This window comes from Ptychodera flava, chromosome 14, assembly GCF_041260155.1.
Source record: "Ptychodera flava strain L36383 chromosome 14, AS_Pfla_20210202, whole genome shotgun sequence".
In the NCBI taxonomy this organism is placed as follows: Eukaryota; Metazoa; Hemichordata; class Enteropneusta; family Ptychoderidae; genus Ptychodera; species Ptychodera flava.
Genome location: NC_091941.1, coordinates 23,848,883 through 23,874,276, shown reverse-complemented (window position 1 = coordinate 23,874,276; position 25,394 = coordinate 23,848,883). Strand labels below are relative to the sequence as shown.

Below are 25,394 nucleotides of genomic sequence, written 5' to 3'. Positions count from 1 at the left end.
CTTGACCTATTTGAGTGCGTTTGTCTCTTGTCTCTTGCATTTGAACCTGCACGATGTTGATGAAATGAAATTTTTGTGATGGTAAAGACAATACTTAGACTATTATTATTTTCACGGATTCTCAAACAGCCGATGTTTGGACAAAATATTGATATTTTTTTCGACTTGCCATTTCACATTGGAAATAGAAGTCTGACAATGTATTTACATAGGTCATTGGCACCAAGACAATGCGTTCATTCCACTTCATGGAAAATCCTCCAATCCTTTCCAGTAGTTTCCCGACTCACCTACGCCCGGTATTGTGCACCGTCTATATATGGAATATGAAAGTGAATGAATTACAGCGGGGTTAAAACGTACAGGCACAAAATTGAAGCCATTCATTTTCCTAAATCATTGTGGAACTGATGGAAATGTTCATACTTTGTCACATAAAAGAAGAGGTAGCAAGTGTATATGTATTATAATTAAGTATAGCTTGTGAAAATTTTCAATTCTCACATCCAGCGAAACATATCGACGAATGCGGCTGATAAAAAATCGGGGACCGGGAGTCTTTACGTGAGACCAGGCATCGTCTGTGTAGAGACACAGGGCACTAAGGCGTTATCAGTCATAGCAACAGTGTTAAAAAATTAAAAAGATTCCTACAGCACTCGAATCCTAAATGATGATCAGTATTTATGCCAAATTCACACAGTTTTAGCGCAGACCCTCAGAAATATGGTTAATATAGTTAAAGTAGCATTATTGCACAGTAACTTGATGCTCGGTCACAGTATATACTGCCTCGGCAGACTCTCTAAACAGTAAATAATAGCCTATATATTGCTGTAGGGTAATTTGTAAGTATACAACAACGACAGAAATAATCTTAATCAAGAATATTTATAATCATAATTTTTAATAACAGGGTCTGTGGGTCCCTACTGGGCGAATTTGGCACGGAAACTGATCATCATTCAAGATTCGAGTGCAGTAGGGTACTTTTGTGAGTATGGAATAACACAAATATTTAATTTTTTATCAAAGTACATTTTTTACACTCTTCCTGTGGCTGATAATGCCTTACGTCCCCGGGATAGAGGTACCACAACTATGAAACTGCCCCCGTAATTTTGCTTCGCAGCCTGAGGTGAATGACGTCGAACCAAACTATACTGATTCGTAGTGCACCTCATTGGAGTCGGAGAGCGTGCAGGGTTTGACGTTAATTACTTAGTTACTATTTACAGTAGGACTACTCATTCCGGGCGTAAATGTCATAAAGTGCCATTTCTTTGTTGAGCTTTGGCCACGTGGGCAAGCTTTACAAATATCAAAACAATTAACTGTTTTATTTGTAGCATGCAAACTCACTTTGAAATGCAGGGTTTTCAATTACTCAGTAACCAGACTACACAGGTGATGAAAACCAAATAAGTTTACATATGCCCTCATTCTTAAACACGTTTGATAATTTTAGTTTTCCAATGCTAAAAAGGGGACTCTTTTTAATTAGATTCGTTGGACTGACTACACTGTTGTCCTACCGGCAAAAATTAAGTCGGGTGCAAATCAATATGGTTTCCTGGAGAACTATTACTGCCGGTGTTTAAAAACTGTAGCAGTAAAATTCAGCAGGTCAAAAACTCAAGCTATCAACTTTAATACTACCAAACGACGACAGTGCTATAAACAAATTCTACACGATCCACTTGATATGCATAGTGTATCCCAAATCTATGGTAAGCATTTGTATAAACCTCCATAGTAAGTAAATAAACAAATAAATGAATAAATGAATCTTAATAAAATTAGTACATTTTCTTGGTAAGGCCAGAAAGAATAATTACAAATGTACATTGTTACTCAGAATTGCTGCTTCTACGGCCAGTTTCAATTTTTTTTCAAAATTGTAGGGGATTGACTTCAATTTTGTTGTGCATATTTTTACCTTTTTTTCTCCTTGGAGCGTGTTGAAATGCCCAGAATTTGTTCTGTCAACACTGTCTGTATGTGTGATGCCTCTATTATTGTAGACAGTTTGTGAACACGAGACTCCAAGTCATCGGTAACAACGTAACATGCGAGATTTTGCTGCCATGTAAAAAAATTTTAAAATATCATTCACCACCTCTCTAGCTTTGCAAAACAAATCTGCAGAATATTTTTTCTCTGGCCCTACTGCTAAAATTTTAAATATTTGAGTGTGTGCATAGATCTATCTCTCTATCCATTATGTATAAGACTATTTACACATGCATAGTCAAATGTTTTAAAATGAAAACGTTTTGCCGAGCCTGCAGGGTATTGTTGTCATGGACACAGCATTCACATCCACTAGTCTCCAAATATGACACAAACTAATCATATTTAATTGTGAATTGGCATATTTTAATAATTCTATTGGTCAATAGCTTTTATATATTTTTGTAGATAAATACAAATAACCAGGTTATCTTAAAATTTTACCAAAAGACATGTACAAGTAACGCACCAGTTGCCATGCAGTTTGCAATCTGGGTGTCCATTCATGTATGCCATCTTTAATCATCTTTCTTATACTGTGAACCTATCCAGTGCAGGAAACCTGATCAATGACTGGAAGCTCAGCTCCACAGACTGTGAGCTGGTTTTTTTGTCAACATATTTTTTTTTATTCCATGATTTCAATACTGTTTGTCAGAAACGTTACACACCAAGTATACCTGACACAAGCTGTAATGATGCCAAAGTCAAGTACAAGGTGTTCAATCTGCTGATCCAAACACAACAAGGAAGTGTGGTTGAAAACACCCACAAAACAGCAACAGACACATCAACCATTCCTTTCAACACTGTACACACTATGCAGACATCAAGGTGATACAATGTTCACACTTCATTTGTATTTCTGGAGCTCATACATTTATTTTACATTCCACTCATATACACAATAAACTCTACAAAATACCTCTATGTGTTAAAAAAGGCACATTTTACGTTTTCCTTAAATTTACAGAGATCACAAGCTGATGTACTCTTGTTCAACAACATCAACCCTTAAATTTCCATCAGGTTTTAAAGATGAACTTTTCTGATTACAGTAAAAAAGAAACTACACAGTTGAACATAAATAATATAACTGATTATATCATGTCCAACTTTTGACTAATTGCAAGAAGACAAGCCAGCAGAAATAATCAACTCTAATAGCTTCTCTGTCTATAAATAGACGAGAAGCTAAAAACGCTTGTTTCAGTTTTAGTTGGGTTCATGGGAATGGAAAGGCTAAACTACAGAAATTCAGACTGACACCTAACTTTATAACGATATGATGCATATTGCACAGTGATTATGTTCATAAACAAAGTTATACACTGAAAAAGGTCAAACGAAAACTTGCATTTAATTGAGCAAGATGGTCATTTCCTAACTAAGTAAATCACACTAATTTTCATATTCATTGGAGGTTAATTGCATATCATGGCGGTGGTGTTGACACAAATTTGTTCAGAACAGAAAATGTTGTAATTTTTTGAATATCAAATATGTCAATATCCTATCTTGATTGTGGAAGGATTACACTTTCAGGGAATCATAGACCGCACAACTGTGGAACACTGGGTCCAATATTTCCGCTGAAAACAATCAGGTTTTCTTTCAAGGGAAGGGGTTGTCGAAGTTAAGCTAAAAGGTTGTATTAGACCCATACAACTAACGTAAACAGTGTATCCAAGATACGTTGACGACTGATGAAAGTTGAAACATGTTGGTCATAATGTACGTTGTATAAAATTTATATGTTGCAGCTATGCTGACATGTGAATCTAGATATTGTGCATGAGATACACTGTTTGTAACCAAGAAAATTGTACAGGCACAGCTCCGACAATCCCCTCCCTTTAATAGGGTGATAGTCCACAGTTGATGAAAATAGGACCCCCTAGAATTACATTGATTTGTAATACTGCTCAGTGTGGGTCCACAACAAACTAGACACAATGTGGAGTCGTGTTTCATGTTGTAATCACAATGAAAAAACAACTGTGCTTAGTTGACAAATGGAAAAAGTAACCAAAATAAAATACCTGAGTTCTTATTTCACATGTACAGACCGACAGAACTTTAGGTTTATGTGTCGTGTTCAAATATAATACACTCACACTTAAATTTCATTGAAAATCTTGATGGGGCTGTCAACATCTTGAACCCTGTCATAGAAAAATTTTGGTATATACCAAATCTATTCAGTGAACATGGCTTGTAACACGGTCTACAGACTAAATGAGGACAACACTTTGAGTATATTACCACAGACCTCCCATAATATTATTTCGTCTTGTGCATATCTTGTGAAAATACACAACCCGCTTGATGACAGATCTCTGATTTTGCAAGTTTTGTGAAATAAATGTAAATATAGAAAGATATGTACAAGTGTGCTACAGAGATACAATATTTTACTAGAAGTATGAAATAACATGCACTGCTTTGCTGCTTTTTGTTTTACTGGGAACAGTGTGGCCTTATCTGCTGCAAACCAGACAAACTTGAAGTGATCGGCCATTCTCGTATCTTGGCCAACCACTTTCCGTTGAAATTTTTGGCTTGCAGGAAGGGGGAATACACCTTCTGGATACAACTTCCCCCTTCTTCCACGGCTGGCTAACATTGACAATTTCTCGCTCATTTGAAAATATTTGAACACCCCTCTGCAATACCCTGTTGTAAATTTCACATCACTCCAGAGTTGGAATGCCCCTTTGAAAACAACTTTCAAACTTATTACTTGTTTGGAGACCAGACTTTGTACACGACATATTGATGGTACAAAAAAAAAAAGAGATTTGTAGAAATACAAAATATACAAACCACAAAGATGTAAAAATAAAAATTGATGGATGTGCTATGTACATATTTGTGACCAATCATACAAGTCTAAGCTTGTTTTCAATTTGAAATTTGCTGAGGAAGCATGAACTGTTGAACAAATCTTGTACAAAGAAATATACACATCTATTGCTTAATTGCCTCCGTAAATATTTGTAACATTTGTGTAAGTAGACTTTCTAGATAGTATTATCATAGTGGTGCTACAAAGAGTGTAAAAAATGTTCAGATAAAATAAATACAAAATCAATCAGGTTTCTTTTTATAGCTGACAAATATTTTTTCAAGGGAGGACATTTTATTTCAACCTTGCTAGGACACTCAGTTTTAGTGGTAAAGCTCAATGGTGATCAGGAAAACCTTGGACACTGTAAATGATTGAATTTATTGAAATTTGTCGGGAAATCTTAGATCGCTCACATGATTGAATCGATTCCTGCCACTTAAAGACTTTTCTGAAATTATTTCTGTACCTTGAGTAACTGTACTTCACATAAATCAGCACCCCTGAGGTAGTTCACTAACCTGTCGTAGAGGGCGCCGTCACAAGCCTCACGTCTGAGAGTATAGAAGTTTTCACTACACTTGCCAATGCCCTGTAACTTTGATATTGCAGTAAAAAAAACTAACGAAAATCTTGGCGGGTAAAACTGTCCGAGTGAACTTTTACCAAGCAAGGAAAGCTACTGAAGAGTCAGTTTCAGCTTGATATTCCAGAGAATATTGCAGTTTGAATAAAATATTACTACACCCTAAAAACCCTGAAATACAATAAACCAAAAAATCCTCTAATACAGATACTCATGAACTTTTGAACTGATTTCTACAGAGTGTTGGCTGGCCAATTCGACCTTAATGCTGGGATTATACATTTTTCATATAAAATACATTATGAGTACACTACACTTAGAGTATATTGCAAGCTGTTGAATTCTTCTGTACATTTCCTTGCTGTCTTGCAGGTGACGTTGGAGTGTTTCCAAACGACTGCTTCTTCATCTTATCGGCCTCTGCCACAGCTTTCTTCAGAGCATTGGGATCACTCTTTGCGTTTTGTGTCTTGGACCCTTTCTGTAAAAATACGTCAAGCAAAATGTCAAATACAAGGATTAGCCCTTTGGGACATTTATGCTGTGGTTCAGGTAGGCCATGCTCATATCCAGAAATGGACAAACAAAAAACTCATAAATGCATTGTGACAAACAGCTTGCAAAATCAACTGGTCCATGCCATTTGACTGTTAGTTTCCTTACAGATCACTACTGCACAGTACATATCAAAGTGGACGGCACTGCATTGCCTGACACAACATAAGCGACTATGTTTTTCAGCACAGTTTCAGCTGATGTGAATGAATATTCTTAACTCTGGTGTGTGCCGTGTGTAAGATTTTGAAAGTACCCTGAGATTAAAATTGAAATCAATAGAGTTGGTATCACCTAAGAATATAAATTCACAGATATCAAAGCAATGACAAGTGTGATTCATGTGACTTCTGTGCTATATTCTACGAGTATTTAACAGTATTTGCATGTGTGCCATAGCACACTGTCCTTGTGTAAGATCACTTTGATGATATCTCAGAGAAGGGTACAAGTGCCTGCCTGCCTGCTTACCCATCCGGTGCAGGTAAAATTTTAGTTGGGCAGGTAAAATTTTACTGTAGTGTGCCTGAGGGACAGGTGGAAATGATTTCTGAATTTTGGTTTGCTGAGATCAAAATATCTTGTTTACGGTATGCAAGACAATTTTAAAGGGAAGTAAGTTACTTGCCAAGATTCTGGCTGCAACTTTCAATGAATTTCTTATGCTTCGTGTATGAAGGGTATTTAAGCAGTAAACCTCCCATGTAACGGGTATACCACGACAGTGAACTGGTCAAAACCAATTTAGTGGTATACCCATTGCTGAGGTGGTTTATGGCTATTATATCAAAGCAGTGTATTGAAGTCCGGGTGTGAAACATCAAAAAAAGTATATTTCTCTAGCTGAGAGCTTGTACATCATCCTATTACTAGTATATAAATGCACATGTTCCTAAATATAGTGTGCTTTTTACACGACTCCCATAATCAGATATCTGCATTTGTGCCATCAATATACTGGTAAGATATAATCGTCAATACTGAAATGTCTATTTCATTTGGCACCTATGAACACAATGAAGCACTGCTTTCTTCAAATAATAGTGAAATGAAAATGCAATGAACAGCTAAAATTGACAAGCCATCCACAAACCTGTGCATCAGAATATAATAAGTTGGCAGCGTGTCCTTCCTGTACATGGACTTCAACAGCGTTGTAACCAATTCCTTTCACATCTTGCACCTGTTTGTCTAACTGCTTTGTTCCCCAGGCGAAGTCAGAGTACATTTCTGTAATGAATCGAAGAGCTTCTTGCTAATCATATGCATCAAACAGTATGAAAAAACAGAGGTACGCTTTTTTTCAAAGTTATGTATGGCTGTTCAGTAACAATAGCACAATAAGCGGTGCATTTTGTGGAATTTACAAAAACAGCAATGGCACAGAATGGTCTTCAAAAATGTCAAATACAAAGCAGAAGCTACTTTAAGCACCATGGCCAATGCTGAAATTTATCCCTCTAAGAAATTAAGATCACCGTAGATGTGGAAGCTAGTCTAAATGGCCCCTGATCTATGGAAGGCATTCAACATTTCTCTTTGTAGAGGGCGCTACTCCATTCAGTGCATACAGCTCACAGCATATAGCAACTTGAATGTACATGTAATTTAATCACCTATTTTATGAATTAACAAATATTGTTTGTGTATGTTTATTTGACTACTCAACTTTCTTGCATTTTGGGGGGGGTTAGTTTATAGCTCTGTCGACAGGATCTTTCAGTCTGTTATTGATGAATTATTCATATGCATTAACTTGAATAGTGCAAAGAAAGAACAGTGGAAGGTGTTTGGAGAACAACTGGTGTAAGGTCTCACCAATTCTGTATGTTGTCAGCTGCTGTAGGATGTCCTGTATTTTCCCCGCTGGAGGCCATTCCATTTTCTCTATGACTGCCAACAAGATGGGTTTATTGTACTTCTGCGCTAGCTTCATCTCTGTTGGGGCGTGCTTTGAGTTGTTGTACTCAGGCGTGATGCAGCACACGATGACGTGGCAGCTTTTGATGCGGGGCTCGATGTCGAGCTCCACGCTTCCCTTGGCCACGCGATCTTTGCTCAGTAACATGGCATTGAAACCGTAGGAATCAAGTCTGAAAGAAGCAAGAAGGCGATGATTACAAGGAGTGTACTATGGTTAACCAACATGAATGCATGGAGTACATACACTTTTCACAGTACAGATTTGGTTTAACATTAGGGGTCGTCAATCACAAAAGCTAAAGTACTAGAAATGTAATTCCTTAATTTTGGTTCTAATCACACATTCACATGAGGAAGAGAAAAGTGCTTTCACACAAGCTGTGGCATACATGTCATATAACTGTACTATAAGAATGACATAAAGCCTGTTGGAATTAATATGGATGAGGACACTTCTGAAGTCCCCATCTGGCACAAGATCACTAATTCACTTCCGGGTTCGTTACCCACGAAGATAGTTCGGAAGAAAAATAGTGCAGACCTTGAAGTTTTGATATCTGCATGGATGCTTGTTTAGTTGAACTTTAACGTCAAGAATTTTTTGAAGATATCTTTCTGCCTGAATCCAAATGCAGACTGTTGTGAATAACGGCTGAAGCATTTGGTGGTGATATGAGGAGTTTTAGGGCTAATAGAAATCATAACAATAAGCCTGAAATTTGTCTAAAACACCACTGAGGGCGCTATTTTCATCGCTATCTCAAAATTTCCATGGACTTGGCCACACGAAAAATTAATCAGCAGTCAAGCTGACATTGACCTAACACCTGTTAAGAGGATTCGTGCCGCTGAATGTTTTAAATAGGAAAATCGAGCTCAACGCTACTGTGGTGGCCTATCGGAAATGAATTAGTGGTCTTGTGCCATCTTCATTACATCCATAGCTTCATAGAGCAACTTGACACCCTCCAGGATTCTGATGATTTTGAAATTGTCCAGAGTGGGCCAGTATCCTCAGTCTTGTATCTGTCAATACACTTACCCAGCTTTGATGTACGTTGTGTCTGTATCTGTCTATACACCTACCCAGCTTTGATGTACGGTGTGTTTGTATGTATACACTAACCAGCTTTGATGTACGTGGTGTCTGTATCTGTCTATACACCTACCCAGCTTTGATGTACGTGTGTTTGTACGTATACACCTACCGAGCTTTGATGTATGTTGCTTTGTTAGTCCCCACGGACACCGTCCGGGGGGACTTATAGGTTTGGTCATGTCCGTGCGTGCGTGCGTGCGTCCGTCCGTCCGTGCGTGCGTCCGTCCGTTCACGCAGATATCTCTGAGATGCCTGGAGCGATTTCATTCAAACTTGATAGAAGGATTACTTCATATGGCATACAGATGCACGTCAATTTGTTTTGTGATACGATCCAATATGGCCGCCAGGCGGCCATTTTATTACGATTTTTTCATGTACAGAGCCATAACTCAGGCATGTTCCAACCGATTTTATTCAAAGTTGGTACAAGGACATTGAGCAATGTCATACAGATGCACGTCAATTTGTTTTGTGATACGATCCAATATGGCCGCCAGGCGGCCATTTTATTACGATTTTTTCATGTACAGAGCCATTACTCAGGCATGTTTCAACAGATTTTATTCAAAGTTGGTACAAGGACATTGACCAATGTCATAGATATGCACATCAATTTGTTTTGTGATACGATCCAATATGGCCGCCAGGCGGCCATTTTATTACGATTTTTTTCATGTACAGAGCCATTACTCAGGCATGTTTTGACCGATTTTATTCAGAGTTGGTACAAGGACATTGACCAATGTCATAGATATGCACATCAATTTGTTTTGTGATACGATTCAATATGGCCGCCAGGTGGCCATTTTATTACGATTTTTTCATGTACAGAGCCATAACTCAGGCACGTTTCAACCGATTTTATTCAAAGTTGGTACAAGCTTATTGACAAATGTCATAGCTGTGCATGGCAATTTGTTTTGTGATACGATCCAATATGGCCGCTGTGCGGCCATTTATTACGATTTTTCATGTACAGAGCCATAACTCAGACATATCTCAACGATTTTATTCAAAGTTGGTACAAGGACATTGACCTATGTCATACATATGCACGTCAATCTGTTTTGTGATACGATCCAATATGGCCGCCAGGCGGCCATTTTATTACGATTTTTTCATGTACAGAGCCATTTCTCAGGCATATCCGCATGTTTTGACCAATTTTATTCAAAGTTGGTACAAGGACATCGACCAATGTCATAGCTATGCACATCAATTTGTTTTGTGATGCGATCCAATATGGCCGCTGTGCGATCATTTTGTTACGATTTTTTTCATGTCCTGAACCATAACTCAGACATGTATCAAGCGAATTCATTCAAAAGTATTTTTATCACAGACCTAATGAAGAGGACTCTATCCTCTTTGAGGACCTGTAATCAAAGTACCGATTAACAAGTGGGGACTGTGTCATCAACGATGACTTGTTCCATCTAGTCTTGCAATGTGTTTGTATGTCTATCTTGCAATGTGATTGTGTGTCTGTATGTGTCTATACACCTACCCAGCTTTGATGTATGTTGCTTTGTTCCATCTAGTCTTGCAATGTGATTGTGTGTCTGTATGTGTCTATACACCTACCCAGCTTTGATGTATGTTGCTTCATTCCATCGAGCCGCATCACATGCAATGTACACTTTAATCTTGTTCAGGTGACTGTTTGGCCTCTCAACTGGCGATGCTGGACGGGCCTTTCGGCTTGTATCCGTCTCTTTCTCTGCGAGTGGACAAAATACAATGAGCAGAGTGTTCGGGGTTGTCTGAATACAGTGACACCCTCACACGGCATACCCTGTGCCACATGCCATAGCAGATGATGGACACAGAAAACAGCTGAATATGATACTTTGTTGAGTTTACAGGTTTATCAAGTGATAGAGGAGTGTTCCTAACCATGCAGGTAATAGTGCGAGCTGAAAAAAAAACCTGAACTCTACAGCGAGGAGGCCCCTGCCATCAACATCTCCTGATCCATGTTAGGACACAACACAAACTAAAAGCACTGCAGTAACAGCAATGGAAATACTCACGCATTGCCTTCATCTGCTTTTTGTGTTCTTTAATCTTGACCTGAGCATCTTCGATCCACTGGGCGCTGTTCGGTAACGAGGGTACTTTGAAACTGGTGTCCAGCTCCAGTTTGTCACCTGGTGAGTAAAGATGGCTCAGTGAGCTAAAATCATGGTCTCACGTGCTAAACTACAGCAAAATAAGTCACAGCCAGAATGAGTCATTGGGTTAAAATGTGGATCAGTTGAAATTTACTGACTTGGCACATCAGTAATGTGTTAGATTATCTAAACCAATCACTTTCCCTGCATGCTATCCACAGTAAACAATAAGATTCCCAGTTTCAATGGCAAATGGTGGCAAGATAGAATATTTACATGTATATTTAAATAGGGATGATATTTTTTTTTCTTAAAAGAGTGCAGACTAAATGACGACTCATAAAATACATCACTTATTTTAGAGATTGAAATATTCATCCTAAAACATGGGCACAATGGCAAGCCACGGAAGTGTAAGTTGTCATCTGTACTAACAAATTCCAATGGTATGAGTGTTTTCAATAGGTAAAAAAATTTTGAACAGTTCAATTGAACATCTTGGTTTACAATGGAATAGGACCTCTGTTTAGTCCTTTGGTGACTTCCTGAAGGATTCATCTGGAAGCAAACTTCAGGGAGAACTGCATGTACACATGCTCTTTGAAATCCTTGACTTTCCGGTACCTGAGGCTGGGGAGACTCACCATAAGTTTGCAAGGTGACCACCGGATAGAAGCCTCCGTCCGGTTGCTCTAGGATCTGATGTGACACCACGGTACCATTGACTGTGAAGTACAACTATCACAAACTGTTTGGCTCTGTCGTCTGGTTGGTCGGACTCGGCGAACACGACACCACAACCGACAGTGTCATTGGTCAATCCAGCAGGTACGTCCAGGTGCTCTGTGTATGTGAAATATGGATTGAAAAGAAACCAAAGTTACAAATTAGCTTTTCCTTGATTAGTCAATTGTATTTTGAAGTCAAACTGTGGTTCTTTGGCTTTACTAAGTACTGCGGTCATTTTGAGAATGGAAAATCTTTCATTTTGCATACATAAACAGCTGCATAAGTTTAGGGCAAGACTGAAAAGTACTGGAATAGCCTGAGCCATTAAAAGCTTAGAGGACATTTTTTTACCTCATTATTATGGAAGACTTCCCCTACGACAGTCAGATTACTACTTCAGAAGAAGATGGCGCTCTATGTTCTTATATGCACCATATTTGGCATGGGAACTTGTCATGTGATAACAGTTCAAAACATCTAGAAGAAGCACCCATGTTTCCCTACTAAAAACACCACAATGGGTGAAAGTGCATGCAGCATCCTAAAGGCACATTCTCAAATTTACATCATTTGTTTACCAGGTGCACACCTGTTTGCATGCAGATTTCATCAAGTAAACTGCCAATGGGGAGAACTTGCAAATATTGAACAGCTGTCTGCAGGCTGGTATCCTGAAGAAACTTGCACTTTAGCGGGCAACTCTCTTCAGATTACTGTATACCAGCCAAAAACAGTAAATCACTTTTTACAACTACAAAGTTTATCAGAGTCTTTCACTCTTGCCCTTTTGTCATCAAATACATGGTGTTCCCAGCGCAATGCTTCAAACGGACACATTTCATGACATCAGTTTACCATACCTTTTGTAGGTTTCTTGGAAAGTCCCTTTGTGATGATGTCATTGTGGTGTGAATAGAAGCGAATGTCCCTGTAGTTGCTGCTCCTGGAAGACACATGGGAAATGTTGGATATGCCGATGGTCGGCCCTTTCTTCTGGGATTTCCGTGCCAGGACTTTGAGAGCAAAGTAACTCCGATCTGAAGGTGAAGAACGTACGGGAAATTGCTAACCTATGTAACATGCATGGCATTTTCAAAACTTCGATGTGAAACAACAATTTAATGTACTGTCAGCAATTATGATATCAAGATGGAATGTAGTCTAAGGGAAGAGCATACAAAGGCACATCTCTACATCTTTATGACATCAAAGCTTGTGTTAAGGTAGTATGTGTCCCGAAATTGAAAAACTTAAACTTTTGCTCAAACTTTCCTGAAGGAATCTGCCAACCATATTCTTTTAAAATCAAGAATAAAAATCCGGGGTCACAGTGAAAATTTTGATACTACAGAACAAATTACCAATATTTGAAATTCGAAATGGCCACCATCCCAGTGTTAACTCTATGAAGAAAAATAAAATTTTCGATTTTCAAAAACCTAAGACGGCAAAAATTTTTCTCACACCAGCAGCTTTAAAATGAACCCCCACAAGATCAGGAGTCTGAACATCTGTCCCCGAGGCACATTCTACCTTAAGCTATTGTAGAAAACTGAATGTAAAGGTTTTTCAATTCTCTTCTTATAGAGAAAAGCACATTTATGAAAGGCAACAGACAGCTCTTTTCATTTCAAATATAGCTAGGCATACGTATCTAGGTTCCTTCAGAAGGCTGCAAAATATTCTTCAATTATACAATATAAATTTCAAAAGGGTAAGAGTTCATTTTTGAGATGTTTTGTATGTAGTTTTTGTAAATGAAGCAAAAATGAATATCATTCTTCTCTTTGCAATTATCCTCTAGATGCTTGGTATTACCTTTGGTAAGTGGATGAGGTGCCGTAAACATCTGTGGTTCAGTTTTCCGGGCTTTTTTCCGAACCGTAATGACATTGCCGCTGACAGAGAGACGGTGCGTCTTGATCCAACTGTCCAGGTCACCCTGATGCCATGAATGATGTAAAATTACAACAGAAAGAATTACTATTTTGTAGGTTAGCTACAAGAATGTTTGACTTGAATGGACACTGCCAAGAAATACAGCAATCGGTCATTCTTTCCAAATTTCACAGTAAAAAACAATACCAGATAAGACTGGTTTTATAATGTGAAGTATGAAAAAAAGTTGCTGGCTCAAACTGCCTAGCATTCTGGGCAACATCACCAACTTTTCTCACGTTTTGATGTGCAAAGATTTTGTTGTGGTGTACCAGGCAAAATCTTTTTTTTAATTTAAGTTTGGAGCAAGGATGTTTGCTTCTCGCATTCCATAATCCATACATTTGTACTATTTGTACAACTTCTACAGATTCCACAACGGCATGTGATGTTGATTTCTTCATTTGCACAAATTTCACACATCATGTGATCACTAAGTTACAAGACTCCTTTTTACCTGTTCAAATGTGAGCGGCTGTGCCGGTTTGTGCGGCCACTTTGGACGGACCGTGCTGGGCATGTACTTGAACCCTATGGAGGGCATCAGGTCGTTCTTGTTGGAGTTTGACACTTGACCCCTTCCCATCAGCCTTCCGTTCTTTGTAAATGACAGAATGTGTACGTCCCCTGAGTATTCAAGATGGCAGCCCACAGTGTCACCTGCAGAATACGGCATCAACATGTGTCAGTAAATGAAAGTCATCTTGCAAGAATTCACCATCAATTCAATTAATTCAATTGTTGGTCTCTCAGGCAACTTTCAAAAGACTGTCTCACCTTTACCGTACTCTTCCACATCCATGTACGCTGTCTTGTGCCTGGCACCTTGGAATATCCTCCCCTGGCAGTCATAGCCGACGGTTTCTGAAAGATGGCCTGGGAGTGTGCCCACAGTCTGGGAAGATCTGGTGATTCCGACACAGACAGAGCTGTCGTAACCTGATTTATGCAAAACAGCAAAAAGAAAAAAGTTTGTTCAAGTACAAATTGTGAAGAATAGGATTTTATACTGGCTTTTAATGTTGTATGATTTGTGAAGTATATTATTATGAACCCCACATGTGAATGACATGTTGATGATCTCTATTACACTGAGTAGAGGCTCATCACAGTCTGTTTTCATTTGTTTTTATTTGTGATCTTGAAAACGTGTATGGATATGATATGATTTGAATACCGATTATTATTATACACCTACATCTGTAACCTATGGAGTTTTGTTGTACAGTTAGTTTTGGTATCAGAAGACGCGGAGTCCAATAACTTTGACATGGGAGTACAATAACTTTAGGTGTTATTGGATGCTATTTGACCTTGACCTAATAACACCTTTACTTCAAAATGGGGAAAAAACAAGAGAAGATTTTACATGTTGTACTAAAAACATACTTTGAAACATTCAGTACTTCACGCAGTGAATAATGGTCATTTCGAAACTTGTGAATTTGAGTGAAATTATGCTGCTGACCTACAATTTCTACCATGTGCACAGCGCTGCACAGGTTGAAATTTCGTTCCATGTGCTTAGCAGACACATTGTATGCATTCCCAGTCTCCTCGCAATCGCTCACTGCAGTGTGCAATGGGCATCCTAAAAATGCCTTAATTTCGAACTTATTGAAATTCATTGCTGCGCTGTGTACAGTTACACAAATCAAAAGACAGTAACAGCAAAAACATGTGGTGTGCTTTAAAACACAATCGAGGTCACTTTGTGGTCACCAGAAAGAAGTTGCTGATTCCTGAGGAAGTTGCAATATATTTCTGGTAACACACTGCTTCTTGCAGTACATGTACTTGTAAACAGGGACAGCCCTCACAACCACGCAATAGCCATTCACTAGATAATGTCAACTACCAAGAAATTATATTACCAGTAGCTGAGTTTCAGTGGATGGGGGATTATTTGCCCTTGGACCGAAAAAGTTGTCACCACAAAAACAACGCAAATTGGAACACCTGGTTATCCCCGTTATTTCATGTTTTACTTAAAACCAGGCAGCATTGAAGACTCATTCCCAAGAATCACAGCTACTACGTCTGTTTATTGTGAAATTTTTTTTCCGAAATTCCATTAAATTATGTGCAAACACTTCTGCATTTCTAGATTTTAGTGTCTAATTAGCGATCATGTTCATTTCATTTCTGCAAGAATCAAATGTTTTTCTCTATTGCCGTAAAATATACTTGCAGTCTCTATATATTAATGTTATTAATACATCATGGAAATTAACTTGTTCATCCAAATAAACATTTAAATTTTGTTTGCCCGCACTTTCATCTTGCCAAGAAAACATTGATAAGATTTATTCTTCTCTCTAAGCTCATCTAAACTCAAATGTTGAGATCCGCAATCTGAATGATCAGTTACCAAAAAAAAACTTTGAATTACTATCCAACATCAGATATGGTCATGGTATCAACCTTGCCTAACTTTTCAAAACAGTGGCACTGTCTAACATCAGATATGGTCACAGTTTCACTCTTGCCTAACTTACATTAGGGGAAGACTGCATTAAGGTAGTATGCACCTCGAAAGTGAAAGACTTAAACTTTTGCTCTAATTTTCCTCAAGGAATCTTTCAATCATTCTCTTTCAAAATCAAGAATAAAAATAGGGGGTCACCGTGCAAATTTTGGTACTAGAGAAACAATTTACCCAAGATTTACCGATATTAGAAATTCAAAATGGCCGCCATCCCTGTGTTAACTCTATTGGGAAAAATAAAAATTTTCGAATTTCGAAAAACTAAGCCAGTGAAAAGTTTTCTTTCACCAAGAGCTTTAAAATGAACCCCCACATGTGGTAAATCAGAAGATAATTGTAAAAGTTTGAGAGTCCGAATGTCTGTCCCCGAGGTGCGTTCTACCTTAACTTGCATGGTACCTGAAACCCGAGTCCTTGCCTGACCAACTCGGGTGACAAACAGAAGACTTTTTATCCCCAAGGTGTGAATGTTCCATTGTTATGTTTATCTAATCCAGCTGGTGCCATTGTAGTGCCATTGTAGGAAAGGCAGGTCTGTGAAATTGATCCCCTAGGGAAGTAGGGTATTCCTAAGTTAATGGAGCTTTCCCGTAATGTGAAACACAGAGGTACACTCCGACATGAGATGTGATTGCACTTCTACTCTTGCCTAACTTTCCACAACACAGATATATACTTACCAAGATCAGATATGGCCACTGTAAAGTCAGGCATCACTCTGTTCAGCGTGTTAGTACACTGAATCATTCTCGGTTTCTTAAGCTGCTGGCTGGGGGTCACCGTACCGTTGGTTTTCATCCCGCCTATCTCCTCAGCAAACCGATATTCCTGAACTGTGATTCCTTCCAAATCGTCATCTTCCAAGTTCTGGGTTTTTCCTTGGTCTGGAAATGTTACACCAGGAAGTCAAAAATAAGTCTCAACAGGATACAGATAAATGCTGACACAAGTTCAGAATCATATATCATCTAGATGATAACTTTAATCTCTTAATTTTTGTTTTTTTAACAATTTGCACCGAGTGGGCTGCATCAATCACTTGACTTGAAAAGTCACTTTCCTTCTGTCTGATGCAACTCAAATATAATTCACAATGATATGACCCAGGAACAGACAATATTTGTTTAAAAAGCGACCTAGCGGCCGATATAGCTCCGCTGTGTTTATGTAGAGAATAACTATTTTTGACACATGTTGATGAAGAAGGAGGAAATCTTTGATAGCTCAATGCAGTGGCCAGAAAAAAAGTGGCTAAAATAAGCTGCAAAAATACACAATTGAAGATTTCATCATACTTTGAATATATCACATCGGATCATCCCTAGGAACATGTCAACCAAAGCTATCTGATGAATAGTGTTTTGAGAATAAAATTTTCTGACCAAAATGGCAACAATTGCCCCCCCCAAAATAAAATTGCAGATTTCATCATAATTTCAAAAGATCAAATTGAGTTCATCTATAGAAACCTGTATACCAAATTTCAAAGCTGTTAGACCAGTACTTTTGAGAAACACATATTTTGACCAAAAATGGGAAAAATTGCCACAAAATTCAAAATTGCAGATTTCATCATTATTTCAATAAATATCATGTAGTTCATCTATGGAAACCTGTATACCAAATTTCAAAGCTATCAGATGAGCAGTTGTTGAAATACACATTTTTTGACCTAAAATTGCAAAAATTGCCCCAAAAATACAAAATTACAGATTTCAGGAGAAATTAAATATATATTACTTAGCTCATCTGTAGGAACCTGTATACCAAATTTCAAAGCTATCAGACCAGTACTTTTTGAGAAACACGTTTTTTGACCAAAAATAGCAAAAATTGCCCCAAAATTACAAAATCGCAGATTTCATCATAATTTCTACAAATATCATTAAGGTGATCTGTAGGAACCTGTATACTAAATTGCAAAGCTATCAGATGAGTACTTTTGGAAATACACATTTTTTGACCAAAAATGGCAAAAATTGCCCCAAAAATACAAAATTGCAGATTTCATCATAATTTCAATACATATCATTTAGTTCATGTGTAGGAACCTCTATACCAAATTTCAAAGCTATCAGATGAGTAGTTTTGGCAATACACATTTTTTGACCAAAAATGGCAAAAATTGCCCAAAAATACAAAATTACAGATTTCATCAGAAATTCAATATATATTACTAAGTGCATCTATAGAAACCTGTATACCAAATTTCAAAAACTATCAGACCAGTACTTTTTGAGAAATACATTTTTGACCAAAAATGGCAAAAATTGCCTTAAAAATGCAAATTTGCATATTTCTTCACAATTTGAACAAATCTTAAATAGATCATCCCTAGGGACATATGTACCAAATTTCAAAGCTATCTGACCGGTAGTTTTGAAGAAGAAGATTTTTAAAGATTTTTTACCAAAAATGACAAAAATTGCCTTAAAAATACAAATATGCAAATTTCACCACGATTTGAAGAAATCTGACTGAAGTCACCATAAGTAAACTGCATATTAAATTTCAAAGCAATCGGACAAGCGGTTTGAGAAAAGAAGATTTTTTACCAAAACACCAAAAAATGCCCCAAAAATACAAATATGCAAATTTCACCACGATTTGAACAAACTTAAGTGAGGTCACCCCAAGTGAACCGCATATAAAATTTCAAAGCAATTGGACTTGCGGTTCAGAGGAGAAGGCAATTGTTGACGGACGACGACGACGACGACGACGACGGACGACGGACGACGGACGACGGACGACGACGGACGACGACGGAAAATCAACCTATTTGATAAGCTCCGCGTCGCTGACAGCGGAGCTAAAAATACTCTAATTAATCTTATTTTTGCCAGGTCGATTTTTCCATTATGCAAGTTGAACCTGAAACAAGTGGACCAACCTGGCATTGTAAACTTTGGCAGGTCACTGAATGCACCACCACCTTTGGAAAATTCCTTTTTCCAGGTCTCAAAGTCCATCGAAGGCCTTGCAGCCGTCATATTAACACTGACGATATCACCTATAGAAAAAAAAAATCCTTGCATTTAGAGACAAAAATCTTTCAACGGCAGAAAAGCATTGGAAAGGGCAAATGATTTCCTGCGTGTAATTAGGCCCAGGCTAGGACATTTGCTACGTCACAATAACGCTGTCCTGTGTAATGATCAACAGATGGGTATTTGTTCAAAGTGATAATTGGGTGTCTTCAGATTGAAAAGATGCGTCATTTATAGAAAAGTGCAAGTGTAATATGAATGTGTTGATTCTAAAGAGCACTTCTAGGATTAATCACATTGTTTAAAAAAGTATGTTCTGACGTTTATACAGAATGCTGACGCAACAAACGTTTTGATGGAGAGGCAAAAAATTTACATTGTATTTCTAAATTGTGCTGATCAAGATTGCACTTATGTTTCTGAATATAAATAACATCACATGCATGGTATTGGCTTTAGCTGAAGGGGAATTAGGAAAAAACTTATCTGTTTTGCCACTATGTTTATTTCTGCTTAGAAAAATTGGGACAAATTTGTGTGTTGTGCATATGGAGTTATTTCTATTGTTTTTGACTGTCCTCAAATAATACCTCTATGCGTAACTTTCGAAAGTCTCACAACAAATTTTGAACAATTAAAACTAGTATTTTCATATGTTTTGCTGAAAGGATTATGACTTCATCGGGAAAAGTCCCATTTTGTGAACTTATCTCATCACAGAATGCTATTCTGAAAGTTTGTAAGATTCTGTCATATGCCTGAAGCAAAACTTCAGTGCTCACTGAAATGTGATTTTTTCGCTAATCACCTGAAGGCTGGAAGGAATTTTCAAATAAAAATAAAATCTGTCTATCACAGCCTTACATATCTCATGTCTTCAGTCAGGTTTAATTAGAAAACCCAATCTACTGTACATATAGTTCAAAAAAAAATTGGTGCCTGGGGGAATTTTCTGATGGTTTTTAGAAATGGTTATAGTGCCAAAAATAATCCAAAATGTATTTTGAGGATATGTTATGTATGGAAACAAATTTTCTAAAACAGTATTAATACCATATTAAGAGATTCATGATACAGAATGTTATATTTGCCTGTGGTATTACGAATGCATTTGTCATGTAGACTATGCCATAAGAATAAGTATAAGTGTCGATTTCTTCCTCGGAAGTGATCCCAAATTTGTATTAAAGATCACTGGCGCAACATTTTTAATTCATGAGGAAATGTGACTACATAAGTTGAAATTTGCATATGCCAACATTCTAATTTCTCCTAGGTCAGAGGTCAAATTTTAACATAACAGTTGAAGGGTCACCTGCATGCTTGATTGTCACAGTTGGGTAAAAACCACCGTTGGGCTGATTGACAGTTTTGTGGAAGACGTGCTTTCCGTTCTTTGTGAAGTACACAGCCACTTTCTGGCCATGTCTTGGATCCTTGACTTCAAAGTAGAAAACCCCACATCCCATGGTGTCCCCTGTGACGCATTTGCAATTGTCACCAAGATTGTGGGCTGGAAGGCAAAGAGAGAGAGAGGCAAAGAGAGAGAGAGAGAGAGAGAGAGAGAGAGAGAGAAGAAAATTACAAACATTAAACAGTGAAGATATGGTTCTAATCTGCAACTGAGAGATTTAAATTCATCAATGCAGACTTTGAATTCTTGGTGATACATGGTTATTGCACGCTGCACATTTTGTAATACTCTTTGTCCTATACAAGAGAGCAATTTTTTTGCATGAAATTGAAGGTATGATCATCCTGAAACAAACAGTTTTCACAAAAAGTCCATATTTCTATGATTGACTCTGTCCAATGACTCACTTTTTTCACTGTCTTCGTGGTACACCTTGCCCTCATCTCCATGGTAACCCAGGGACTCCATCACAGTTCCTGGAATGGTGTGTGAGCGCACCTCGGCAGAAGTGAGTCCGATGACGACTGGAATACTGCCGCTGGAGAGCTGTCCAGCACGTTCAATTTTAATCTCAAAGTAGTCTGGATAAAATCAAAGATGTCAATGGTAAGGTCATTAAACTGTCTTGTGGTGTTGCTGGGTGTCAATAAGTCCCAGCAATTCTTGGTCACAGCATAACACGATGCATATAGCAGTACTTGCTCGGTACAGTGGAGTCATACTATCCTACCAAGAGGAAATAACTTTACTTCCCACATTTGAACTGACATAAAAAGACAATCATAATGGCCAAGGGTGCTTACATGCACATGTACATGGAATGTAAATTTCATTATTCTGCACTACTGGTAGCTCACACTGAAGGACACACCATATTTGAAAAAATTAACCCTTTCACCACCATAGTTTGGCCCAGACCCATTATTATCAATTATGAGTGTGGACCTGTTTACAAAGAAATGGGGTTGAACAGGTTAAATTACATTCCAAACATTGTACTCTTCTAATTCCACTGCTTGACACAAGCAAACCATATGCATGTTCTTAGTATCTAAATGTGTCTTACCATCATTGAGAGGGTGTGGAGCCACAGTTGTGCTGGGAGCCATTTCAACGTCACCATTTAATTCTAACCTGTCATCAGTGACAACCATTGTCTCGTCTGTCAACCAGCAAGACAAATTTGTCTGCAAAGGATCAAGACAAAAAACATGGTTTTTATTTTCAGCATTGATAGGAAAGTCTTTGATTTTCTTCCACAAAACTCAAAAAGTTTTCTGCTACGTGTGAAGGTGTGGACAAAAATATCTTTCCTTGGATTCAAGAGTTGTAATCTGAAGCTATAATATAGGGACTGGCATGGGGGTGTCTTGGTCTCAACACAGGGCATAGAACACTAACTTTGTTGCACAAGTCATGTACATTGAGAAAACGCATGCTAGAGTTCAAAACCTGCACTTTGTGAAAACGAACCACAAAAAGTTTCTACATGTAAATAGAAGCTAAACACAAGCAATAGTAATTTTCAGCAATCATGTTGATATGAGCATGAAATGAATAAGGCAAGTAAGTGTGATGATGTATTTGAAGTTCACAAACTTTTAAACAGAGTCACACCATTACCTGTTCAAGCTGTAGCGGTGAGGTTCTTTGAAATGTCAGCTCTGTGGTGCCCCACCACACATTCAGTGTAGGAAACAGATCAGCCGGTGGCAGTGAAACCCATTGTCTGTGGATTGGTTTACCATCTCTGAAGAAAAGTATAACAGACTTCTTGTCTGTGATGTAGTCTCCCTGCACACCGATGGATGATCCTGGTGAAAACAACGTGCCAAGATTAAAATAACACTGAAAGGAAAGACGGTGACAATATCCTTTTGGCAGGAGGCAAATTCTTTGGTTGGTCAACTAGTCTAAAATATTCAGCTGTGTGGGGTTAGAGGTCGCAGAGCACTGGAGTGTGCACTCATTGGTGAATCTTTCAGTCCATTGGTTCACATCAATGATAATTTTGACGCAACATGTACAGGAGTTTTTATCAAGATACTAATAATTTCTCAACCCTTCTCCAAAATAAAAACAAAGTGGCAGCACATACGAATACTAGCTTCTGTCTTGACATTGACAGATCTGGATGGAAAAGTGTGAGGATACAGCAACACTAGGGTACTTGTAACCACTTCTTCTAATGTCTGTTTTTTATCAATTTTAAGGTTTCTTTTACCTTTCTTATATTTTCCTCTGTGATAGCTATTGCCAGTTCTCAAGCAGCTGACAATTCTTCCGGTGTCACTGAAGTAACCGAGGCCATCGGTTTCTCTTCTCTTCTTGGAAGAGGATGACGTGCCGGTATCCTCATCATCTTCATCATCACTCTCATCTCGGAGCTCAGGGAGTTGACTGACTCCAAAGCTTACAGCTGCATCCTCATCTGTTGAGAGTAATGGTACAGGATCATTGTAACTTACTTGTTTCACATACTCAGAATGATCATTAAAGGCATACTGTCACCTGTTCCAATTTTGCCACAGTTACCATGGAAAGAAAAAATCTAACCAATCACAGATTTTAAGCAGGTGACCGCTTTTTAAAAACAGCGCCCTCACATGGACATCTTGAATAACAAGGAAAACACCCTTAAACCATATATGGGCATATTTAGATTACAGGTGACTGTATACCTTTCAAGTTCTCAAAGTTTTCTTAGCTTACAAACAAAGATATAAACCTTCAAAGTTAAAGGAATAACAAGAAAACATGACATCAGCAGAACTGGCAAACTCGACATTTTATCAACTTTTTGAGTAAAAGTCTGCATTAACCTTGAGTTTGACCTGAGCGATTTGAAACAATTGTGCCCTGTAACATTTCGATCTATAGTTCATGATGTAATATTCAATTTATTGTAAGGCAAACTGATGGTACTGGTAACCTGGTTATACCATAGGCCCTTTTTTCTTCTGGTCTATGGTTATACTGAAATTTTCCAGCCCCAGAATTATGTTGTATAAATTCCCTGGTGGTAATGCTTATGGCTTCTGCCATGCTCTTAAAACAAACGTCTGTTGCTTAACCCTTTGAGCGCCAAAGTCAATTTTTGCCACCTTTATAAAATATACCCCAGTCACTTTTTGTTCAGATTTTTGTCAAACTTTTGATACGAAACTGTAGTCAATGAAATGTGATGTGCATTTGGTCCAAAATTATCAAAAAAATTACAGAAAAATTCATAAAAATTGATAAAATGTCACACTAAAGATTTGGTCGGAAAAATTACAGCACTCAAAGGGTTTAAACCGCTGAAAGAGAATTAACCTCTCCATTGTGAATGAAAGGGAGACATACCCATTTGATTGATCTCAATACTGAAGTGTTGGCCATTGGGACTGCCTTGAATTGCCTCGAACTGGGCAAACGCCACATTACCCTCTTCATCAATGAGATCAGGCACTTGTATCTGATTGCCATTAACCTGCAGAACACTGCTGAAACCTTTCAGCTTCTCTGACCTGCCAAAGGAATAGAGGTATATCAATTGCTAGTTTGTGCTTTTCAAAAATAACAATATACCTGCTAGAGTTTCAATGAAACCAAGAAAATTACGCAGTCTGACTTTGTTCCCATATATATATATATATATATATATATATATATATATATATATATATATATATATATATATATATATATATATATATATATATATATATATATATATATATAAAATACATAATACTACTAATGCTTGCAGATTTTACATAATACGACCATGGAGGTAGCTACTACCTCCATGATACTACTAATGCTTGCAAAATTGAATGTATTGTGTGTGTTAAAAATACATATACCGAAAATTCACATCAACACACACACACATACAAGCATAATTCCAATTTCGTGACTATGCGTTTCGTGTTTATGGGTGTTCTCCTCGCTCCACTTCGAATGAAAAGAAAATGCCATGATGTTGCCACTGAGGTGAAACGCTTCGTCTGGAGCATGGAGGTAGTCTCTACTACCTCCATGGTCTGGAGTGAACGACAATAGTCTGTACGTCATATTTGTAGCACACAGCAAGGGAGGAGGGGATACGACTGTCTTTGCTCCATAAAAGTGTACCGGTACATGACCCTCTGTATTCGGGTCTGAGCCCAACCCGGGGACCCCACGTGTCAGTTAGGGTAAACTCCATGCTGGCGTACAACTTGCTTAGTCCTGTAAAATTTTCAGAATCATTGAGAGAAAAACCAGTACAAGCAAATAAGACAACTCACTGTCCGTCCATGATTCCTTGGGTATGTAGAATGGAATGTCAATAGACTGACACAGCTCGGAATAATTAACGCGTTAACTTCGCATTGATTGGTTTCAGCTGAGTCGTAATCCTTGTCTCTGTCAGTCTGTGTTTGTTGCTGTCAACCAACCTAACGCAGACTTTTTGTGCTGGCGACCGATAGGCAAATTACGGGAAAAAATCGGCGCAAGGTTGCATGGAGGCAGTGCCTCTTTGGTCCCTAGCAATGTTATCGTTCTCAAACTATATTCACTCTCAGTCAGAACATAGTTGCGAATCGTGCTGCCTTGTTGCTAGGACCTCAATACACACAACCGGAACTAGACAGGTGAGCTCGAGGTTAAGGGTTATGCAGGGTCATAACCTCTCAATTCGGATAAACCGGGATAGTTGGTTGGTT

General features: G+C 38.1%; 1 protein-coding gene across 1 annotated transcript; it reads right to left on the bottom strand.

Annotated features, from left to right (window-relative positions):
* Positions 1-2,869: 2,869 nt before the first annotated feature.
* Positions 2,870-25,316, bottom strand: LOC139149842 (uncharacterized). The gene is made up of 19 exons (XM_070721843.1): positions 24,975-25,316; positions 24,046-24,209; positions 22,925-23,131; positions 22,324-22,514; positions 21,767-21,887; positions 21,108-21,281; positions 20,602-20,799; positions 19,190-19,309; positions 16,977-17,180; positions 14,586-14,747; positions 14,266-14,468; positions 13,689-13,812; positions 12,731-12,907; positions 11,786-11,984; positions 11,061-11,177; positions 10,612-10,747; positions 7,821-8,095; positions 7,096-7,232; positions 2,870-5,928 (listed from the first exon to the last, which is right to left on the bottom strand). Exons 1-15 carry the CDS (start codon positions 24,983-24,985, stop codon positions 11,174-11,176), a joined length of 2,259 nt encoding a protein of 752 aa, XP_070577944.1. The 5' UTR covers positions 24,986-25,316; the 3' UTR covers positions 2,870-5,928; positions 7,096-7,232; positions 7,821-8,095; positions 10,612-10,747; positions 11,061-11,173.
* Positions 25,317-25,394: the final 78 nt, after the last annotated feature.

What these genes read in the sequence shown, in the direction of transcription:
- LOC139149842 (XM_070721843.1), bottom strand. An exon ending in TGTGACAATCAAGCATGCAG is followed by an intron (nt 19,310 to 20,601) that starts GTGACCCTTCAA and finishes TTTTTTCTATAG; the next exon opens with GTGATATCGTCAGTGTTAAT. An exon ending in GCCAAAGTTTACAATGCCAG is followed by an intron (nt 17,181 to 19,189) that starts GTTGGTCCACTT and finishes TAACATTTCCAG; the next exon opens with ACCAAGGAAAAACCCAGAAC.